Genomic DNA, 20,741 nt, shown 5'->3' with positions numbered 1-20,741 from the left:
TAAGTTACATAAAAATCCTTACATTCAAGGTTCTTAAAAAATTATAAAACCAGAATTGATGTTCAAATGCTACACAAATGAAAACTAAAGTCGGTATCACATCCATGAAAGACGATGCTTTGCGAAAACTCAGTTTGCCTCTTACAACAGGAATATGGTTCGGCTTCCTCTGATGTAAGCATGCTGTGTTCCTGCGTTCCGGACCATCACTCAGTTATCCCATCAGACCCATCTTCCAATGACTTGGAACCTTTATTCATGGCTATTGTCCATGATATTGTCATTTGGCCTTGCCTTGGCGTTTGCTATAACTGACATATCAAGTTACCTTGTGCATCCTTTCTCATTAGTCCTCTGCAATTAAAAAAGTATTATTTGAAGATCACAAATATAAATGTAAAAGGGAGTGAAACGATTCAGTAATCTTCAGTTAAAACGTAGCCATGTGCCCAGAGCATACATACACCTGGTTTAGATGATCATCGTCATGAACATGTGACATTAAATAAACCTCAGAGAACTTACAGATTGCCAGGAATTCTGTCTTACCGGTTTGAGTACACGGGTGGGAGAAGGGCTTGGGCACAAGGGGCTTCCGCTGGGGTCAGCACATGAAGCCCATCCTCACTGCTGGGACTGACCTAGAACCCACAGATGGGTCTGGAAGGACCGTAACCACCAGCCGAGGACCCACCCTACTCCTGAACTGCAGAGAGCTGAGCTCGCCAGGGTCTGTGGGGCCTCGGGCTGGGTGGCTTGCATGATGAACCACGGGGACCTGCTGTCGAGGAGCTTGCTGCCAGTGACATCGAGTGACATCTACTGTTTGCCTTTTGCCCTTGCACAACGACCCATTCTTTCCTTTCCATCCTCTCTCTCTCCCCTTCTGTCTCCTCCTTGGACCATTATGGTAATGACTGTCTCTCTGGCACAGTGAAACTCAAAGTGGAGCAGAAACTGGAACAGATCGGGAAGGTGCAGGGGGTCTGGCTGCACACCGCCCACGTCTTGTGCATGGATGCCATCCTCAGCGTAGGCCTGGAGATGGGGAGCCACAACCCGGACTGCTGGCCACACGTGTTCAGGTGCATGACAAGATCCCCAAACCCCGGTCAGTGACAGAGTTCACAGCACCTGTAAGATGCAAACGGCATTAGCTCCGCAGTCCTCATGAGACCAAGACAAAAAGCCCGTCTCCCAGGCATTTGGGCAGACCTGGGACAATGAGGCACTGCCCGGGGGGGGGGGGGGGGCAAGGCAGGGGACAGGTGCCAGGCGCCAGGTGTTTCTTCTCCTTCTCCTCAGCACCTGCCCAAAACCTCGCACCAAGCTCCGTTCTGGCAGAGCAGCAATGGGGAGTCAGGGGCAGGGCTCAGGCACCTGGATCTCGCCAGCCAGATCTGGGTTCAGTTTGATGCCCCCAAAGCAGATGCAGCCAACAGCAAATGTCTGTTGAGTCGGAAAGAGAGAATCCGCCAGATCATCCAAGGATCGAAAAACCCAAAACCCATCTTGGGAGGAACCAGGGTATGAAAAAGCCAGGGTGAATCAGCCTGGAGCAAAATGGGTTTTAACGTGGAGGCTGGAGACCCCCTGTTCTTCCTGCCTCTCACAAGCACATCAGGGCAGGAAAATGACTTACGTCGTACCAGAGCGTTTTACACGCAGTCAAAAAATTGCCCAGTTACAGAACACGAGAGTGAACTATCCGGGATGGTCTTTACCGGTAACTGGACTTACTCTGTGATACTGGGCCTCTTATGAACCGTCCTAGTTCCGGGGTCTGTTGGGCAGGAACAATTTGGAAGTTGGCACTTATACTCTACGTTGTGACACTTCTCTGTGTTTACTGTGATTAGGGCACCACCCCAGCATTAGTGATATGGGGCTGTCGGGGCGAGGCAGGACACGGCTGGACAGAGCCCTTGCGAGAGGGCCCATTATGGCTAGAGGTCCTGCCAGCCACGTGGACGCTCGTTGTGGGATCCTACAGAAGCGCTTCCTGGGTCCTAATCAGAGCGCTAGAGGGAGGGGGAGAGGGCTCCTTGGGAAAACTCCCTCCAACAGCTGAAGTCCAAATAAGCCAGGAAGCTGGACAGGGCACAACAGGATGAAGAGGGTTTTTGTTACCCACCTTCCTCCCAGCATGGGGTGAGAGTCTGAGGAATCCTTACCCCACTTCCAACCCATCCGGTCCAACTCAAAAAAAAAAGAATGTGGATAGTGGGGTGGGGGGAGGGAGAGGGAGAGGTGGCCCTCACCAGAGGAAGGAGGGAGATCGGGGAGGACTGTGAAGCTGGCCGGACTTCCTTTCTCTCACTGTGGGATTTACGGAGCTGTCCTGCTGAGCGGCAGGGCCTAACAGCTGCTTGTCTGTGACTCTGTCCAGGGTCTGCGAGTACGTGGGCACGTTAGAACACACCCATTTCAGCGCCGGCACCCCTCAGCCCCCTCTGACCATCAGCCAACCCCAGAGGGCGCCGGGGGACTCTGGACTCCTTGGCGACCCAGAGCGTGAGGACTCGGCTGCGGAGCAGAACCTGGAGCCGGAGAGCTCCCTGAGCGCGGCCCCTGTCATCCAGCCCCTCTCCATCCAAGAGCTGGTCAGGGAAGGCAGCCGAGGCCGGGCCTCCGACTTCCGCGGGGGGCGGCCTCATGACAGGGAGCAGTGCGGCCAAGGCCGTGCTCACACTGTCCACCCAGGCCGACAGGTATGAGCGCACGCCATGGTCCCCACGCCCCAGACGGCTGCTCGCCGGAGGGCAGCGCCACGTCCGTCTCTCTGGGCTCAAAATCACTCCCAGGGCAATTTGATTCGCTGGCCGGTCATTGAAGCCTCTTTTGATTTTTTGTTTTGTCCAAACATACTTCTGTCTCCCAGCATGCCCTGCACTTAGAATGAACCGCTTGCCGTCTGACGACTAAGACCGGAGGCTCGGGAGGCAGGCTCCCTGGGCCTAGAAGTCTGCACGTACCCTGTGACCTTGGGCAGGTTCACCTCCCCTGGCCCTGATTGCCTCATCGTAAAGTAGGGTCACGAAGTCACTCTCTCACAGGGTAGCCGTGAGGTTAAACTAACTAGTACGCTTGAAGCACTTAGGAGAGAGCTTGCTAAATAGGAGAAATCCATTATTTGGATGATAATTACAGTCCCACATCCAAGAGTGTGATATATTATTTGACCACGTTACGGTCGAGAGGAAAAACTCAACAAGCAGTGACGCTTTCTGATGTTGAAAGTGCTGTTGGTCACCAGTCACATGTAGTCCTGCCTCACTTCAGGCTCCACACTGGGTCATTGTGCCCCCAGCACAGGTGCAGTGAAGTTTGTACAGGGGGCCAGACAGCCAGGGAGTGGGAGAGCGGAATAGCAATCACTGGTGCTCAGGAGAGTTCTTTCCTGGCCTTGACGCTAACTGCAAGGTCACATCCGTATAGTTTTTGGTTGTATGTGTGTAATGTGTGTGTGTGTATTATATATATATATATGTGTGTGTGTGTGTGTGTGTGTGTGTGTATATAATATTTATTTATTTTTGTATATAATTTATATATATAAATGTTTTATATATATATATGTATATATACGTATATATATGTATTAGCGAGATAGAGCAGGGGAGAGGGGCAGGTGGGGGAGGAGAGAGAGAATCCCAAGTAGGATTGACTTGAGCCAAAACCAAGAGTCAGGCACTCAATCAGCTGAGCCACCAGGTGCCCCTACGTCTGTATAAATAGTTATGCTGAGACTCAGTTTCTCCATCTACTAACCCAGTACAGCAATCCCTTTTTCCTGTTTATCCAACAAGATGGCTGTAAAAGTGTTTCGGCATCTGGAAAGCAGTATACGAGTGTCAGGTGGTGCATAATATCCACCACTGATTTTTTTTACTAGGAACGAGAGAGAAGAAATGGTTAATAGGACGCAGAAACTCAGTAATATTAAAATAGGAATTTCAAAATAGCAAGGAAAAGTGTCTTTGTTTCAATAGTTTGCGAATGTTTAATCCACGAATTCCCGTCTTAAAACCCCTATGTGTCCTATAACCTCTTCAAAAGAGGCTCCTTTTTCCATTTCTGTTGGCGACACTCTCCCTTGCCCAGCATGTCACACCCCACGGGCTGTTTGTCCTTCTGGTATGAGCACAGACTGGGAGGGCCGGCAGCAGGTGACCCAAGAGCAGTGGAAGGCTGGCCATATAAACGCACATTTAATGCCAACCTTCTGAACTCCAGTGAGCCTCCGATCCTTCTCTAAGCCCTGCTGCCTGTGCTCCCCTCTTCCTTCCCAGCTCCTTCTGCCAGAAATGTCTGCGCCCAGCTGAGTAGAAAACAAAAGGAACCTGCAAGGCCCATTAGGGTAGGGATATTTGTTCTTTTGGCTGATACTTGAGTTCCCACCAAGTCCAAGGCTCTGGGTGTGTGTCAGAGGCAACATTAAAGCTAGCCCCACCCTGAGGGGGCTTACAGGCTTGGGTTTACTTGGGTTTTGTATCCTTCTCAAGGCCAAGCCCAGCATTAGACTCATCAGTTGTAGCCCAGCAAATGCCTTGATTCACTCGGTGGGCTTCTCTATAATACAGCTTAGGACACTGAAGCTACTTCTAAGGATTCTATTCCCCGTTACTCAGTTTCAGGGAGCGACGCTTTGTCAATTTTCAACTTCTTGCCAAACATGCTCTTACTGTCTAGCATGGCTGTGCTAAGCCATGGGGATACACAGATATTTTTTTAATCATCTGTGCCCCTTAGATTAAAACCTCATAGTTAGAGCAGACTCGTACCTGGCAGTAATACGTATATAACATATATTTATTTTCGGTGTTGACACATTTTCATTAATCCCATTTGACAAAACCGTCCTAATGATTCTACCGCAAAGACTTGGCTAGATCGTCTCCAGATAACAAATCTGTTTACTCCATCCAGGCTCTTTGAAGATGCTACGGATAAGTTGAACCTCACAGCTTTGGGAGGGTTCCTTTATCAGCTGAAGAAAGCATCGCAGTCCCAGCTCTTCCATTCTGTCACGGACACAGTCGATTACTCTCTGGCAATGCCAGGTAATTCTTTCCCGGGAGAGACTGTGCTGTGAGAGTAGCGGGAAACGGCCCAGATCCCTGATAGCAACAGCCCCTCTGAAGACTTGAATCCACATTCCCTTTGCACATGGTACCCTGGCTGAGTTCTGGTGCAGATCTGTCTTCCAGCTGTGAAGTGTGGCAGGGGCGGGGGTGGAGTGACAGTATTATTCTCCATGAATGGAAATGTCGCTGCTGCCGGCACCATGCGGAAACAGAGAGCCTCTGTCCTGATGGGTTCAGGCCGGGCACGCGCTGTGGTGGCAAGGTTGGATTGCGCAACATCTGAAGTCCTTTCCATCTTGAGGAATCTGAAGTTCTAAGTGTATATGTTTGGCCTTTTGATCCTTACTGCAGATTCTGATTTGAGAAGTACAACTCTTTCCCCGCTAGTTTTTAACAGACTTTAAAACCTTAGCTATATAAAGCTAACCTCCAGACCCATCAGACGTCCAGAGCATCCCTGAGCCCAGGGGCAGCCTTCAGAGTGTTTTGCATTGGAGAAATCAGCAGGCTCTCAGCTTACGAAAAGCAACGAGCAGGGTCAGAAGGAGGCAGCACACCTAGGAGGAGAAGGCAGCATTTGCTTCGGAATGAATCACACGGGAGTTAAAATGCTGCCTTCACCATTTACCAGCTGCGTTGTCTTGGGCGAGTCAGTCTACCTTCCTGACATTTCATTGTTCTTAATGGCAATAATTACGTTTGTTTAAAGCTTGCTTTAAAAAAAAAAATAACGTGACTGAAGACACCTAAAGAACCAGCACAGCGTTCGATGGCGAGTAAACATTCGGTGAATGTCAGTGATTATTCTTACTGTCATTTTGAAGTTTATTTGATATGGCAAGATTAATTAGAAAGGAGGAGCGTGATAATGATCAGCATTTTGTAGACGGCATGAGAGAAGCCAGACATGAGTGAGAAGAAAGTGACAAGAAGGGAGAAGGCCAAGGTGATGGGGGAAAAGAAATTGCAAAAGGTCAGAGTAGGCAAGGACTGCACGGAACCAGACAGAGCAGGTTAAACAAGCATGTTATTGAGTGGGCAGGGGCCTGACCTGCTTGGCAAGGGCTTCAGAGGTGCCACTAAGGGCTGGCAAAGTAGAGCATGAGTGACGACAGCAACGAGCTAGGAGGGGGGGTCGGTACATAGGTGCCAAGCCCCGCGATGAGCACCATCCCTAAAGTAACTTGAAGAGGTGAGTGCTGTTATCCCCACTTGCACAACCAGAAACGTGGCTTGGAGAGGGAAGTCTCTGGTCCAGCGGAACCCGGCTTCTAAGTGGCTCAGCCAAGATTTGAGTCTAGGCAGCCGAACTCCCCCGCCCTCCTCCTTAACCACTGCATCATTCCTCCTCATCCACAGCCTTGCTCACACTTGTCACAGCAGGCATTGGGCATCTGCTGGTGACTCGGAGGGGTGGGGTCTGGCCTTGTTGAGTGAACCACCCTGTCTGTCTTGAATCCAGAGTCCTCTCTCCTCTTGCTTGGCCCCCGCTGACTAATCCTACCGCTCTGGGTATTTTTAGCCTCTCTCTGCCCTCGAATGGGTCCAGCTAGTTCTGTGTTTGGGCGTTCTGGTCTTGCCTTCTTACAGGAGAAGTTAAATCCACCCAAGACCGGAAAAGTGCCCTCCACCTGTTCCGCCTTGGGGATGCCATGCTGAGGATCGTGCGGAGCAAATCGCGGCCGCTGCTCCACGTGATGCGCTGCTGGAGCCTGGTGGCCCCGCACCTGGTGGAGGTGAGCGCCTGGAAAGTGGAGCCAGTGCAGGGGGTTCCAGCCAGTGTGCGGACAAAGAGCACTGTGGCCCGAGAGCAGCGCCTGGGCACAAGCATCACAGTTCTCTACCCGTCACGGCACCTAGAGAGTCACCGCAAAGGGCGGGTACCACCACGGTGTCACCCTGACCCTCTTTCTTTACAGTTACGTGACTTGGCTAGGTGCCTCCCACAGCCGGTTTTTCATTCTTCATGCTCCGGTTTTAACCAAGGCTGGAGCTTCACTTTTTTTTTTTTTTAAGTGTATTTATTTAGAGAGAAAGAGAGCATGTATGGGCACAGGGAGAGGAGAGGCAGAAAGCGAGGGAGAGAGAATCCCCCGTCGTGGGGCTCAGTCTCACGAATCGTGAGATGATGTCCTGAGCCGAAATCAAGAGTCAGATGCTCAACCGACTGAGCCACGCAGGCGCCCCAAGGCTTCAGTTTTATGCGTGATTACAACAATGCCTTTTGCTCCTGCCAGCCTCTCTTTTCTGATAGCTGATTATATATAATCTGGGACGCACCCTGTAACTAACCATACATCCTAGTTTTCTCAACAAAATTAATACCAGGGCCCCTTTCACTCTCCCACAAAGCAGTTCATAGGATAAATTCTGTCATACAAACTAAGCATTTCAACACATGACGACTGGCTACTTCTCAGTTGATGGGAAAACTGCTGCCTTGTTTTTCATTAAAAACTATTCTTGCTCCTTCTTTAGTGCTCATCTGGTAGAGCTACGTCATAAAATAAAGGTTTGTTTTTTTTGGGTTTTTTTTTTTGGAACTTAATTCACTAAACTGAGAACATTCTAGCAAGGAAATAACAACTTGCTCATGGAAGAACCGTGTATCAGTTATCTGTTACACTATAATAAACCACCCCGAAAACCTAGCCATTTAAAACAATGACCATTTACTTAGCTTATGATTCTGTCTGTCAGAAATCTGAGCTGGGCTCAGCGGGGCCCTTCTGGTCTGAACCAGGCTTGGCTGATCTGAGCTTGCCTCGCTTGTACGTCTGTGGTCGGCTGGCTCCCGGTGGCCTTGGCTAGGTGGGCTGGACAAGTGGGCCTCTCTCCATGGTCTCTCTCCCTTCAGCGGACCAGCCCTCGCTCATTGACGTGGCATTCTTAGGATTCCCGAGGAAAGCAAGAGGGCAGACCCCAAATCAGAACCACTTTTCAGTTCTCTACTCATGCAGTGTTTGGTATTGGTCCCATTTTCCTGAGCAGGTCAGACATCCAAGCCCAGGGTCCGTGTGAGAGAGGACTGCTAAAGATCCAAAGATGTGACCCAATCAGAGCACTATCGGTGCAGGTGGCCCGCCTCTCTGAGGGACGATGTCTCATCTGATCTTTATACCTGGGGCATGGCTAAAAATGAGAGCATGGGCAACTCCCCGAACTAGGTTCTGGTGTCTCGATGGTCCATGTGTTCTCTACGCCCAAGAAAACTGAAACGTTATGGGGGGGGGGGGGGGAAGAAATTACTAGAAGCTCTTATTTTTCCCGAAATATTAAAGTAAAACTGGAGTTGTGTCTGGTCTTCTGTTAAATGATTAAACATTGAATTTTAGTGTCCTGTTTATCTATACTTGTTCCTTGGATTTTTTTTTTTTCTCTTTAACAGAATTGCTGCTTCTACCTCCCTACAGTGGGGGGGTTAGGAACCTCAGAAACTGTTTTCCCGAAGTCCTGACGGTGTTCTTCTCTCTCACGAATTTCACAGGCTGCCTGCCACAAGGAAAGACATGTGTCTCAGAAGGCTGTTTCCTTCATCCACGACATACTGACGGAGGTCCTCACCGACTGGAACGAGCCGCCCCATTTTCACTTCAACGAAGCCCTCTTCCGGCCTTTTGAGCGCATCATGCAACTGGAGTTGTGCGACGAGGACGTCCAGGACCAGGTCAGGGTGCCGTTCAAGTCGGCGTCGCCAGCCCCACCGCGGGCTCTTCTTGACTACGCTGGCTGCCACTGCTCTGCGGCCTTTGCAGATTTCATTTTTCTACTAACCCGCCATGGAATCTGACGGAGAGGGGAAGCGCTTTAGCTAACTAGATGCGCGGCTAGTGATTGGTGGCACCGGGGTTCGAAACGGGGCAATCTGGCTGTAGCGGTCTACACTTTCACATACCTCTCCCCTACTCTTGATCACTACAGTACCCTCTGGACACTTCATGCCTAGCATGACGGTGGGCTAGGAACACAGACCCACGCTCTGAAACCTACCAACAACGTTAAGTAAAGGTTTATAAATCCCTTTGAAGCATGTTGACGCTTTCTGGCAAGAAAGTAAAGAATACTAAGATGTCCAGAACTAAGTAACGGGAAGGCTGGCTTTGCCACGAGGGGATTTGCCATCAGCTGGAGCTGAGTTCTGCTTATCACGTTCTTGAGGCCACGGGACTGGGAGACAGATCTCAGTGCAAACCTTACAAAACTGGGGTTCACTCAGGCCAAAGGTAAATGAGTAATAAATCCAAGTATCACCATCCATGAGGATACTAGCAGCCTCTCCCTAACATTGGCTCTTGATAAAGATTAAAAAAAAAAAACAACAAAACTCTGTAGGATTTAAAATTATAAGCTAGCCTTTCTATAGGGTCAGCATATGAAATTAGACCACGCTGGTGGACTGAGAAGCCTTATACAAGCACGTGACAGAAGCCAACAGAAATTCCTCCGGAGGAACTCTTCTCAAATCGGGCCACAAAAGAATCCCACAAATAAAGTTCCAGCATATGTGACTTCACAGCATTTACAAAATATTACAAAACACACAGGGAAACAAGGCAGCAGTCAGAGGGAACTGCCGAAGGAACAGGTGGTACCATTAGGACTAAAGAGCATTGAAATATTGGCATCTTGGCCTGCAAAATATTAAATAAGAATGCCTAATAAGCTTAAGGAAATGAAAGCAAGGAAAATGCAAGTTAATACCTAAACTCTAAATTGTGTGTGTGTGGGGGGGGGGGGGGTTCAATAATAGTGAATTAAATAGTTCAGATCAACTTCCCACAGGGATCAACCAGAAAAAGTTGGATAAAAAAATTTTTTGTTCAATCACTGGAAGACATTGGAATACAACTGTGTATTCGATAGCTATGAGGCCAGTATCTAGGAGAAAAAGAATACCCAGAGTCTGTACCTGGTGCCTGAGACTACTTTCCATGAACTGGAATCCCCTAATCTCAGAAGAGGGAGCTAAAAGATTGAAAAACTAAGCAAGATTAGAGTCTTTAATGAAACACTGATCTCTCGGGGCAGAACCGTGAAGAGAAAAGGGGGACATATTAGGAGGAGGAGTGAAACTTAAACAGACTAGTCATAACGGGGAGTAATCCCAATTCCTAACACGAGATGAATGACTGAGAGTTCTAGTGCCAGCCATAGTGCAGAATACCTCTCTGCTAGAAGATGACGTCATCCCAAGGATTCAGATTACTTCTTGATTTGCATGTGCAGTGTCTACATTCAATCAAAAACTAATCAGGCTCATCAGGAAATAATATGTTGAGGCACCTGGGTGGCTCAGTCGGGTAAGTGTCCAACTTTGGCTCTCAGGTCATGATCTCGCGACCCGTGAGTTCGAGCCCTGCATCAGGCTCTGTGCTTACACCTCAGAGCCTGGAGCGCGCTTCAGATTCTGTGTTTCCGTCTCTCTGCCTGCCTCTCTCTCTTTCTCTCTCTCCCTCAAAAATAAAAGTAAAATGTTTTTAAAAAGGAAATAACATGTCATTGAAAACAAAAAAAAACAATAAAAATACACACACATGCATGCATGCTCAGCCAGGGATCCAGACATCAGAGTTACCAGAGACGGACTTTAAATTTTTTTTTTTTTTAATTTTTTTTTTTTCAACGTTTATTTATTTTTGGGACAGAGAGAGACAGAGCATGAATGGGGGAGGGGCAGAGAGAGAGGGAGACACAGAATCGGAAACAGGCTCCAGGCTCTGAGCCGTCAGCCCAGAGCCCGACGCGGGGCTCGAACTCCCGGACCGCGAGATCGTGACCTGGCTGAAGTCGGACGCTTAACCGACTGCGCCACCCAGGCGCCCCAGAGACGGACTTTAAAATAACTATGCTTAGCAATCCCTATCAAAATAACACCAGCATTCTTCACAGAGCTAGAACAAACAATCCTAAAATTTGTATGGAACCAGAAAAGACCCCGAATAGCCAAAGCAATCTTGAAAAAGAAAACCGAAGCTGGAGGCCTCAGAATCCTGGACTTTGAGCTCTATTACAAAGCTGTTATCATCAAGACAGTATGGTACTGGCATAAAAACAGACACTCATGTCAATGGAACAGAATAGAGAACCCAGAAATGGACCCAGAAACGTATGGCCAACCAATCTTTGACAAAACAGGAAAGAATATCCAATGGAATAAAGACCGTCTCTTCAGCAAATGGTGCTGGGAAAACTGGACAGCAACATGCAGAAAAATGAGCCTGGACCACTTTCTTACAACACACGCAAAAATAAACTCAACATGGATGAAAGACCTAAATGTAAGACATCAAAATCCTTGAGGAGAAAGCAGGCAAAAACCTCTTTGACCTCGGCCACAGCAGCTTCTTACTCAACATGTCTCTGGAGGCAAGGGAAACAAAAGCAAAAATGAACTATTGGGACCTCCTCAAAATAAAAATTTCTGCACGGCAAAGGAAACAATCAGCAAAACTGAAAGGCAACCAACGGAATGGGAGAAGGTATTTGCAAACAACATATCAGATAAAGGGTTAGTATCCAAAATCTATAAAGAACTTATCAAACTCAACAACCAAAAAACAATCCAGTGAAGAAATGGGCAAAAGACATGAATAGACACTTCTCCAAAGAAGACATCCAGATGGCCAATCGACACATGAAAAAATGCTCAACATCACTCATCATCAGGGAAATACGAATCAAAACCACAGTGAGATACCACCTCACACCTGTCAGAATGGCAAACATTAACAACTCAGGCAACAACAGATGTTGGCGAGAATGCCGAGAGAGAGCATCTCTTTTGTCCTGTTGGTGGAAATGCAAACTGGTGCAGCCACTCTGGAAAACAGTATGGAGGCTCCTCAAGAAATTAAAAACAGAAATATCCTAGGACCCAGCAATTGAACTACAAGATATTTATCCAAGGGATACAGGTGTGCTCTTTCGAAGGGGCACATGCACCCCAATGTTTATAGCAGCGCTATCAACAATAGCTAAAATACGGAAAGAGCCCAAATGTTCACTGAGAGATGAATGGGTAAAGAAGATATGGTATGTATGTGTGTGTGTGTGTGTATATACATACATACATACATACACACACAATGGAGTATTACTCGACAATCAAAAGGAATGAAATCTTGCCATTTGGAACTACATGGATGGAACTAAAGGGTATTATGCTAAGTGAAGTTAATCAGAGAAAGACAAATATATAACTTCACTCATATGAGGACCTTAAGATGCAAAACAGAAGAACATAAGGGAAGGGAAGCAAAAATAATATAAAAACAGGGAGGGGGACAAAACATAAGAGACTCTTAAATATAGAGAACAAACAGAGGGTTGCTGGAGGGGTTGTGGGGGGTGAGGATGGGTTAAATGGGTAAGGGGCATTAAGGTATCTATTCCTGAAATCATTGTTGCACTATACGCTAACTAACTTGGATGTAAGTTAAAAAATAAGTAAATTATTTTTAAAATAATAAAAAAAATAACTATGCTTAAATATGTTGAGGAAGATTTAGGACAGGAGGGATTTGGGCAACGGTGGCATGAAAAACTTAATGGATCTTCCTCACAAAAATCAAGTATTAAACAGGACAAAATTGTCAAAAGCAACACTTTCAGGTTTCTAGAGACTGACCAAGGACAGACAACAAATTGAGTAGCATTTGTGTGTAGAAATAGTTTCTGATACAACTTTGGTTGGGAACAGTGGAAGTGCCTGACTTCCTGGCAAAGACCATACCCATCACCCTTGCTCTCAAGATATTGGCAAGAATAGGAGTTTGACCAGTGTGGAGCTAACTTGGAAAATCATCAGTGTTTCTCCTATAAATGATGGACTTGGTTTGAAGAAGATGAAAAAAGGCCATTGGTTTGGCAACTAAACGTGGTGAATTCATTAGGAAGCGAACAGGGGAACCCCGCAACTTTGCTAGCCTAAGGTTGCAGTGAGCAGTGAACCAGTAAGATACGTAACATGAGTCTTGGGGGCACCTGGTGGCTCAGTCAGTTAAGCATCCAGCTTCAGCTTAGGTCATGACCTAGCAGTTCGTGAGTTTGAGCCCCACATCGGGCTCCGTGCTGACAGCTCAGAGCCTGAAGCCTGCTTCTGATTCTATGTCTCCCTCTCTTCTCTGCACCGCCCCCACCACTCATGCTCTATCTCTCTCTTTCAGAAATAAACATTAAAAAAAATTAAAAAAAGGAAATGTAACATGAGTCTCTGAAAACCAAAGACTTAATAGAAAGACTAGATAAGTTCCTTGCACATCTCTGGCTGACTGAAACATGGTGAAAGATAGACCATACAAATACCACCATCAGTAGGTAAAAACCAGGGAAACTTGAAAACTGGTTAACCTTGGAATATTTTCCTCAATCTACACACATGGATTGGTTGAAGAGAATGGGAGCTTTAAAGGCTCAAGCTATCTGAGCACAACTTCTTCCCGCTTCATCAGCTGACCACTAACCTATGCAGACATGGGGATGAATACGAGATAGTAAGGCTAAGACATGACAAATTTAAAAAAAAGAAACTGAGCCAGAGACTTTGGCTTCTCATACATAGGAAGAGATGTTGCACAGTGTAAGTCCAACCCTTTATTAAAAAAAAAATCAGAAAAATTAATCAGAATTCAGCATTACTACACTCTATTATATAAAATGTCAAATTTACAGAAAAAAAAAAGAAAAAAACATGCAAAGAGACAGAAAAAGAGTGACACATTGAGAGGGGAGACAAAAAACAAACAAACAAACAAACAAACAGAAAGTGACTTAGAATGAGCCCAGATATTGGTGGTGAGGGACAGTCTTTAGAATAGCTATTATAAATATGTTCAAAGAATGAAAGGAAAATATGATGACAATGACTCAAAAATAGTCTAAAGAAATGAAAACTATTTGAAATGGCAGAAGAATTCGTGAACTTTGAAGGTAGATTGGTAGAAATTATCCATTCTAAAGATTGGAGAGGACTGTTTGACCAGAAACAAAACCTTGAAGACCTGTGGGAAAATATCAAGCTTATATGGCATGGGAGTTCAGAGATAGATGAGAAAGACAAAGGGTGAGAAAACATATTTTGAAAAATAATGGAACCCCAATTAGCATCAATACATAGAGATCCACAGTAGATACATTATAGTCAAACTGCTCAAAGACAAAACCTTGAGAGCAGCAAGAGAAAAATAGTTCATTACTACAATAAGATTAATTGCTGCTTTTCCAGAGAGAATGAAAGCCAGAAGATAATGCAATGATCTATTGAAAGTGCTAGAAGAAAGAAAAAAAAAAAAAAAAGGTCAGTGAATAATTTAGAGTAATTACCCTTCAAAGATAACGATGAAGTAAAAGCATTCTCAGATAAACAAAAATTGAAAGAATTTCTTGCTAACAGACCTATAAGAAATACTAAATGTGGCTCAGTCGGTTAAGCATCCGACTTCAGCTCAGGTTGTGAGCTCATGGTTCATGAGTTTGAGCCCCGCGTCAGGCTTACTGCTGTCAGCACAAAGCCCCCTTTGGATCCTCTGTCCCCCTCCCTTTCTGCCCCTCCCTTGCTTGTGCGCTCTTTTTCTCAAAAATAAAGGGTTTAAAAAAGGAAATACTAAATGAATTCCTTCAGACTAAAAGGAGGTAACAAGATAGTAAATCAGTTTTACAAGAAGAAATGGTTCTTATGTGAGTAAATATAAAAAGATTTATGTATTTTTTCTTTTTGTTTTAAAATTTTTTTTTTCAACGTTTTTTATTTATTTTTGGGACAGAGCGAGACAGAGCATGAACGGGGGAGGGGCAGAGAGAGAGGGAGACACAGAATCAGAAACAGGCTCCAGGCCCTGGGCCATCAGCCCAGAGCCCGACGCGGGGCTCGAACCCACGGACCGTGAGATCGTGACCTGGCTGAAGTCGGACGCCCAACCGACTGCGCCACCCAGGCGCCCCTTTTCTTTTTGTTTTAAAAATAATGTTTAGAGCGCTAACTCTGACACTCTATTTTTGGATTTATTAAATATAAAAATATAAATAACCATAACAGAACAAAGGGGGAGAAAATGAAACTATTTAGAAGCAAATTTGCTAGATTTTGCCAGAATTACGTCAGTATTAACTTGAAGAATATTGTGATGAATTAAGGATGTATATTATCCCTAGGGCAACAGTCAAGAGAATAACACAAATAGTAAATTAAAAGTAGATAAAGGATTCCATACAATTTGACAGTAAATTTCATATAAAAAAAAACATGTTTAACACAAAAGAAGGCAGTAAAGGAGGAGGAGGAACAAAAACCACATTATATGTGGAAAACAAATAATAAAATGACAGACCTAAATAAGACATCGTTAATAATAGCATTCAATATGTATTGGCAAAAAGATGCTCAATGTCATTAGTCAATAAGGAAATGCAAATCAAAACCACAATGGGATATCACTTCAAACCCACTAGAATGACTCCAAGATAAAAGATACTAAGTTTTGATGAGAATGTGGAGAAGTCAAAACTCCCATGTGCTACTGACAGAAAGGTTAAATGCACCACCATGGAAAACAGTCTGGCAGTTCCTCCAAAGGTACATACCCAAGAAAAATGAAAATATATATCCGTATAAATCTAGACACAAGCATTCATAGTAATGTTATTCATAATAGCCAGAGAGTTGGAAACAACATAAATTCCATCTGCTAATAAATGGATAAATGTGGTATTTCCATATAATAAAATATTATTTGGCAATAAAAAAAAAATGAGTTCTGATTTGTGCTACAACATGGATGAACCTTAGAAACATTACACTAAATGAAATAGGCCAGTCACAGAAGACCACTTTTGTATGATTGCATTTATGTAAAATGTCCATCGATAATAAGCAAATCAATAGAAATACAAAGTAGGCCAAGGATTGCCTGGAGTGGAGGGTAGGGTTGGGTGGGAATGATGACCGTCCCCAGGTGCTGGCTTTGGTGGACACAGGCAGGTAATGAAAATGCTCTAAAATTAGACTACTGATTAGATTGCTGCACAACTCCTTGAATATGCTAAAAAAAAAAAAAAGTTATACAGTATAAATGGGTCGATCTTATGGTATGTGATTTATGTCTCAAAGATGTTAGAAAACATGAATTGACTAAAAGTATCAAAAGGCAGAGATTCTAAGACTGGACAAAGCAAGAAGATATTATAATATGCAGGTGACAAGAGACAGATTTTAGATTCAAAGGCACAGATTGCAAGTAAAGTATTGGAAACGATATGCCATGCAGATAGTAACCATGAAAGAGTTGGGGTGGCTGTATTGATGTCAGGCAAAATGCACACTAATATGGTGAATATTACTAGAAATAATCTTTGGGACCTTGCGTTAGGCAAAGATTTCTCAGAAACGACACCAACATGAAGGCACGTGGTGGTTCAGTTGGTTGAGCGTCCGACTTAAGCTTACGTCATGATCTCACGGTTTGTGAGTTCAAGCCCCACCTCAGGCTTTGTACTGACAGCGCAGAGCCTGCTTGGGATTCTCTCTCCCTGCCTCTCCCCTGCTTATGCTGTCTCTCTCTCTCTCTCTCTCTCTCAAAAATAAAAATTTTTAAAAAAGAAATGACACCAACATGATCCATAAGAAGAGAAATTGATGAAATAGGTTTCATCAAAATTAAAAACGTGTTCTTCAAAAGACACCATTAAAAAATAAAAAGACAAGGCCAAACTATTTCAAAATAAGTATAAATCCTATATCTCAGGAAAGACCTGAATCTAATAGTCTTTTTTTTTTTTTTTTTTGGATGTGTGTTTATTTTTGAGAGAGGGAGAGAGACAGAGCATGAGCCGGGGGGCGGGGGGAGGGCAGAGACAGGGGGAGACACAGAACCAAAGCAGGCTCCAGGCTCTGAGCTGTCAACACAGAGCCTGACGCGGGGCTTGAACTCACAAACTACGAGCTCATGACCTGAGCCGAAGCCGGGCGCTCAACTGACTGAGCCACCCAGGCGCCCCAGGAAAGACCTGAATCTAGAATGCATAAAGAACTCTAATAACTCATTAATAAAAAGTCAATAATGAGAAGACAAAAACCCAATTTAAAAAAAAAAAAACAGCAGAACATTTATGGATGGCTAACAGGCGTGTGAACAGTTGCTCAACAATGGAAGTCTTTAGCAGAATGCAAATTAATGCAATGTGGCTGCTAATGTAGATTTTTGAGTGAGTTTGGCTGAATTCTGGTTTTTCTTTTTCACTGGCACTGATCCAGATATAGGGACCAGAGAAGCGTATCCCCCTTTCCAGAAATTCTCCTGCTGCTTGTAAGGAAGAAGTTTTAAGTGCTACTTCCTTTGCCTCCGCCAGGTTGTCACATCCATCGGCGAGCTGGTTGAAGTGTGTTCCACCCAGATCCAGTCAGGATGGAGGTCCTTGTTCAGTGCCCTGGAAACAGTGCACAGTGGGAACAAGTCTGAAGTGAAGGAGTATCTGGTTGGTGATTACTCCATGGGTAAGAACGTGTGTTCGTCTCGTATCCCGAAACTTTACTGAACGCTTTTATGAGTTCTAAAGTTTGGGGTGGAGTCTTGAGGAGTTTCTAAATAAAATAGACCACGTAATCTACAAACGGGCAATTGTACTTCTTCCTTTCTGATTTGCGTGCATTTTATCTTTTCCTGCCTAGTTGCTCTGGGTAGCATTTCCAGTCCTCTGTTAAGTGAGGGTAGTGAGAGGGAAGTATATGTGGATGATTCTTGTTATAAAGCATTAGTTCTTGATGTCAGTTTTCATGCTATCTAAAGAAACAGAGCAATAGGGAAGACCGCCATGCAGCCATGTTTTTCCGGCAGGGAACAATCTGGTAGAGCAGGGACACACGTTCTGAGTTCTGCCAGCAGGCCAAGAACCCTGAGCATGATGAATCAGGCCCTGCTCTTATGGACAGATTAGACAGAAGACTGACACTCCCGTTTGTTGTTTCAGTTACACCTATCTGTGTTGAGTTCATTCCTAAAGCCAAAAAGGAAAACATTATTCACTTGCTAGTAAGAAGCAGGAAAGCATCATCATGTAGTAGAATCCCAGTTAAGGAAGTTGGGTTTGGCTGGAAATGGATGGGGACCCATAGAGCATGCCCAGCAACCATGGGTATTCTGTCAGTGCGTGGTCCCCAAGACTACTGATACGTTCAGAAACCAACCAGAGGGGTTCATGGGACTCAGCCTATAGTTATACTAAGTCTTGTTGCATGGCTCGGATTTATTACATGGCTCACAGCCGAGATTTATCATGGCAACATACTAAGGACAGGCCAGAGGATCAGAGCAAAAAAATCAGAGAATCTTGGGACATCCCTGTGCAGGTTTCGTGTGCTCTCTGCCTCCCATGAAGGTCCCACAGAGCATACTCTTCCCCAGTAGTGAAAATGCAGCAACATGAGGCTGTTTCTTCCCAGCAAAGCCCATGAGAGACCCAGCTAAGAGCTGGCCACATAGGTACCCTCTACCTAGCACCCACCAAAATCCCAGACTCCCCAAAGGAAAGCAAGTGTTCGGAATAAACCATGTTGTTTGCACAGTCTAGGCACCGTGAACCACCCTTATCAGTTAACTGTTGCCCGGGAATATTCTGAGAGCCCAGTTCCCAGATACCAATCAAGGAAAACTCTTGCAAAGCAGGCCTTCTAAGAATAGCAGTCTCAAGCCTGTGAACTCTTTTCTGCACAGTTATGAGTCAATCAGAATACGCCATCAGGGCTTTTCTAAAACCTTCCCTTCCCTATAATTGTGTGTGCAGGAGAATCCCAGAGGCCCGCATGTTTCACTACCCTGTAGACTCACACATTGCCTCAGCCCTGCATTCAGCTGTTTGCCCTCATCTCTTGTCTACCGAGGTCTTGGTATTTGTAGCCTTCCTGCAGCTCCCCCTGCAGGCAAAGCTGAGAAAGACAGTACTGTGCGCTCCGTCAAAAGGCCAGGGATTTCCTCCAATAGGTCTTTTCCAAGACCCCATGGAAGATGCTGAGAGTATGGACAGCCTGAAGGGTAGACTTCATTTTCTTACAATTCTACAACCTCCTCCCCTCAGGAAAAGGCCAAGCTCCAGTGTTTGATGTATTTGAAGCTTTTCTCAATACCGACAACATCCAGGTCTTCGCCAATGCAGCCACGAGTTACATCATGTGCCTTATGAAGTTTGTCAAAGGACTGGGTAAGTGGGGTCTTCTTTCCATGCCTCGTGACAGCTGGGGGCCCCGTCCTGGATGACTTTGTGTGGAAGGGCCCGGAGACAGGCCCAAGAACAAGCTTGGCAACAAGCAAGCAAGCAAGCCTGGGCGATATGCAGATGGCAGTGTGCTGTCTACTCAGGAGCAGAAAGCTTACTGTGAAAGCAGCTTGGATTCTGTCCAGGGTTGCTGTCATTCATCGTGTTCACGGGACACTCTTGTAGCACGTTTTCAATCTATGTGTTATTTTGCTCCAACTTCTTTTTGAGTCTCAGAATACTCGGTACTGTATTCAGTAACTGCCCCGATGCAGGAACTACAATCCTCGATGTCCCATAATTGGCGGCCTCCGCCTGAGTTCCCAGCTCCTCCTAAAAAAAAAAAAAAAATCAAGCATGCCTTCCCCTGGGCCTTGTTAATCATAAAATTTCTCTGGAATGTCAAAGTCCCCCTTCTCTGAGGCCTTGTGGGTGTCAGAGTCTACTAAGTTGATTTTCTGCTTAATTTAGCAATACTTTAACAAAGTAGAGTCCTGCTATACAACACGACCTGCTGTAGCAGGTTGCTATGAAGCGCAAGCTACCTGGGATGAGAGGGGAGGGCAGTTAGTTTCTGCCAGCAGTTCCTAAAACCAGAAATTTTAGAAGGAACTTAAATCTTAAAGTTTTGAGAACTTCGCCCTGGAGTGCTCTGAGACATGGAGGCTAAGAACAATTTAAATAAGGGCAATATAAAGTCCATAATATATATTTTTTTTAATTTTTGCTAAATAATTCACAATTCCTTTGCAAAAGAAAACTGGACACAGAGAAACGAGGTGACTTCACTCACGCTCCCTTTTTTTTTAGGGACCAGGAACAAAATGCAAGTTTCAGGATAGCGCCTGAAGGCAACAAGCCTGATCTGTAGACCATTGTTGTTGTAGTCTATTATTTATCATATATGCTTTATTCTATTATTACGTACACCCTGGGAAACAGAGGACTGAGCGGAAGGGTAACCATCGCAGCCACTTGCTTCTTGATGTTACAAATTGGGCTTCAGAGGAAGATTTCTTCTGAAGTACAGCATACGATTTTTTTTTTAATTCTGCTGTACGTTAAATAGAAGCCAAATGATCTTAATCATAAGAAGAACTTAAAGTATGCATCTTTATATTAGGTGTAGAAAATTCAGCTTTTGAGAAAAACTCACTCCTGCGTATCTCCTTTGTTCCCATATGACTACCACACTCCCAATACTGGATGGGGGAAGGGGGCGGCCCTCACAGCACGTGATACTCTGCGACACCAGCTGGGTGTCCTACAATCCAATTCAATTCTGACACTACCCAGAGTTAGCGCAGACTCCACAGGTTAGGGGCTCAGTCCCCCAAGGCTGCCCCCCACTTCACATGCCAAGCACAAGTAGGTCCCCAGGTTACCCACAACTCTGACTCGGCTACAAATACG

At 45.3% G+C, this 20,741-nt stretch overlaps 1 protein-coding gene across 1 annotated transcript in view; it reads left to right on the top strand.

Annotated features, from left to right (window-relative positions):
* ARFGEF3 (ARFGEF family member 3) overlaps positions 1-20,741 on the top strand; it is a 177,157-nt gene that overhangs the window by 129,410 nt on the left and 27,006 nt on the right. Inside the window, 8 exon segments of the mRNA XM_047102653.1 lie at positions 935-1,085; positions 2,390-2,642; positions 2,644-2,711; positions 4,930-5,063; positions 6,678-6,823; positions 8,575-8,754; positions 17,430-17,574; positions 19,152-19,274. Coding sequence (XP_046958609.1) covers positions 935-1,085; positions 2,390-2,642; positions 2,644-2,711; positions 4,930-5,063; positions 6,678-6,823; positions 8,575-8,754; positions 17,430-17,574; positions 19,152-19,274 — 1,200 coding nt within the window.

The sequence above is a fragment of the Lynx rufus genome, unplaced genomic scaffold, assembly GCF_022079265.1.
Source record: "Lynx rufus isolate CCGP_SWC_20201006 ecotype Redwood Valley unplaced genomic scaffold, mLynRuf1.p SCAF_6, whole genome shotgun sequence".
NCBI lineage: Eukaryota > Metazoa > Chordata > Mammalia > Carnivora > Felidae > Lynx > Lynx rufus.
The sequence above is the reverse complement of the archived record's forward strand: the minus strand, read 5'-3'. Positions and strand labels throughout refer to the sequence as shown.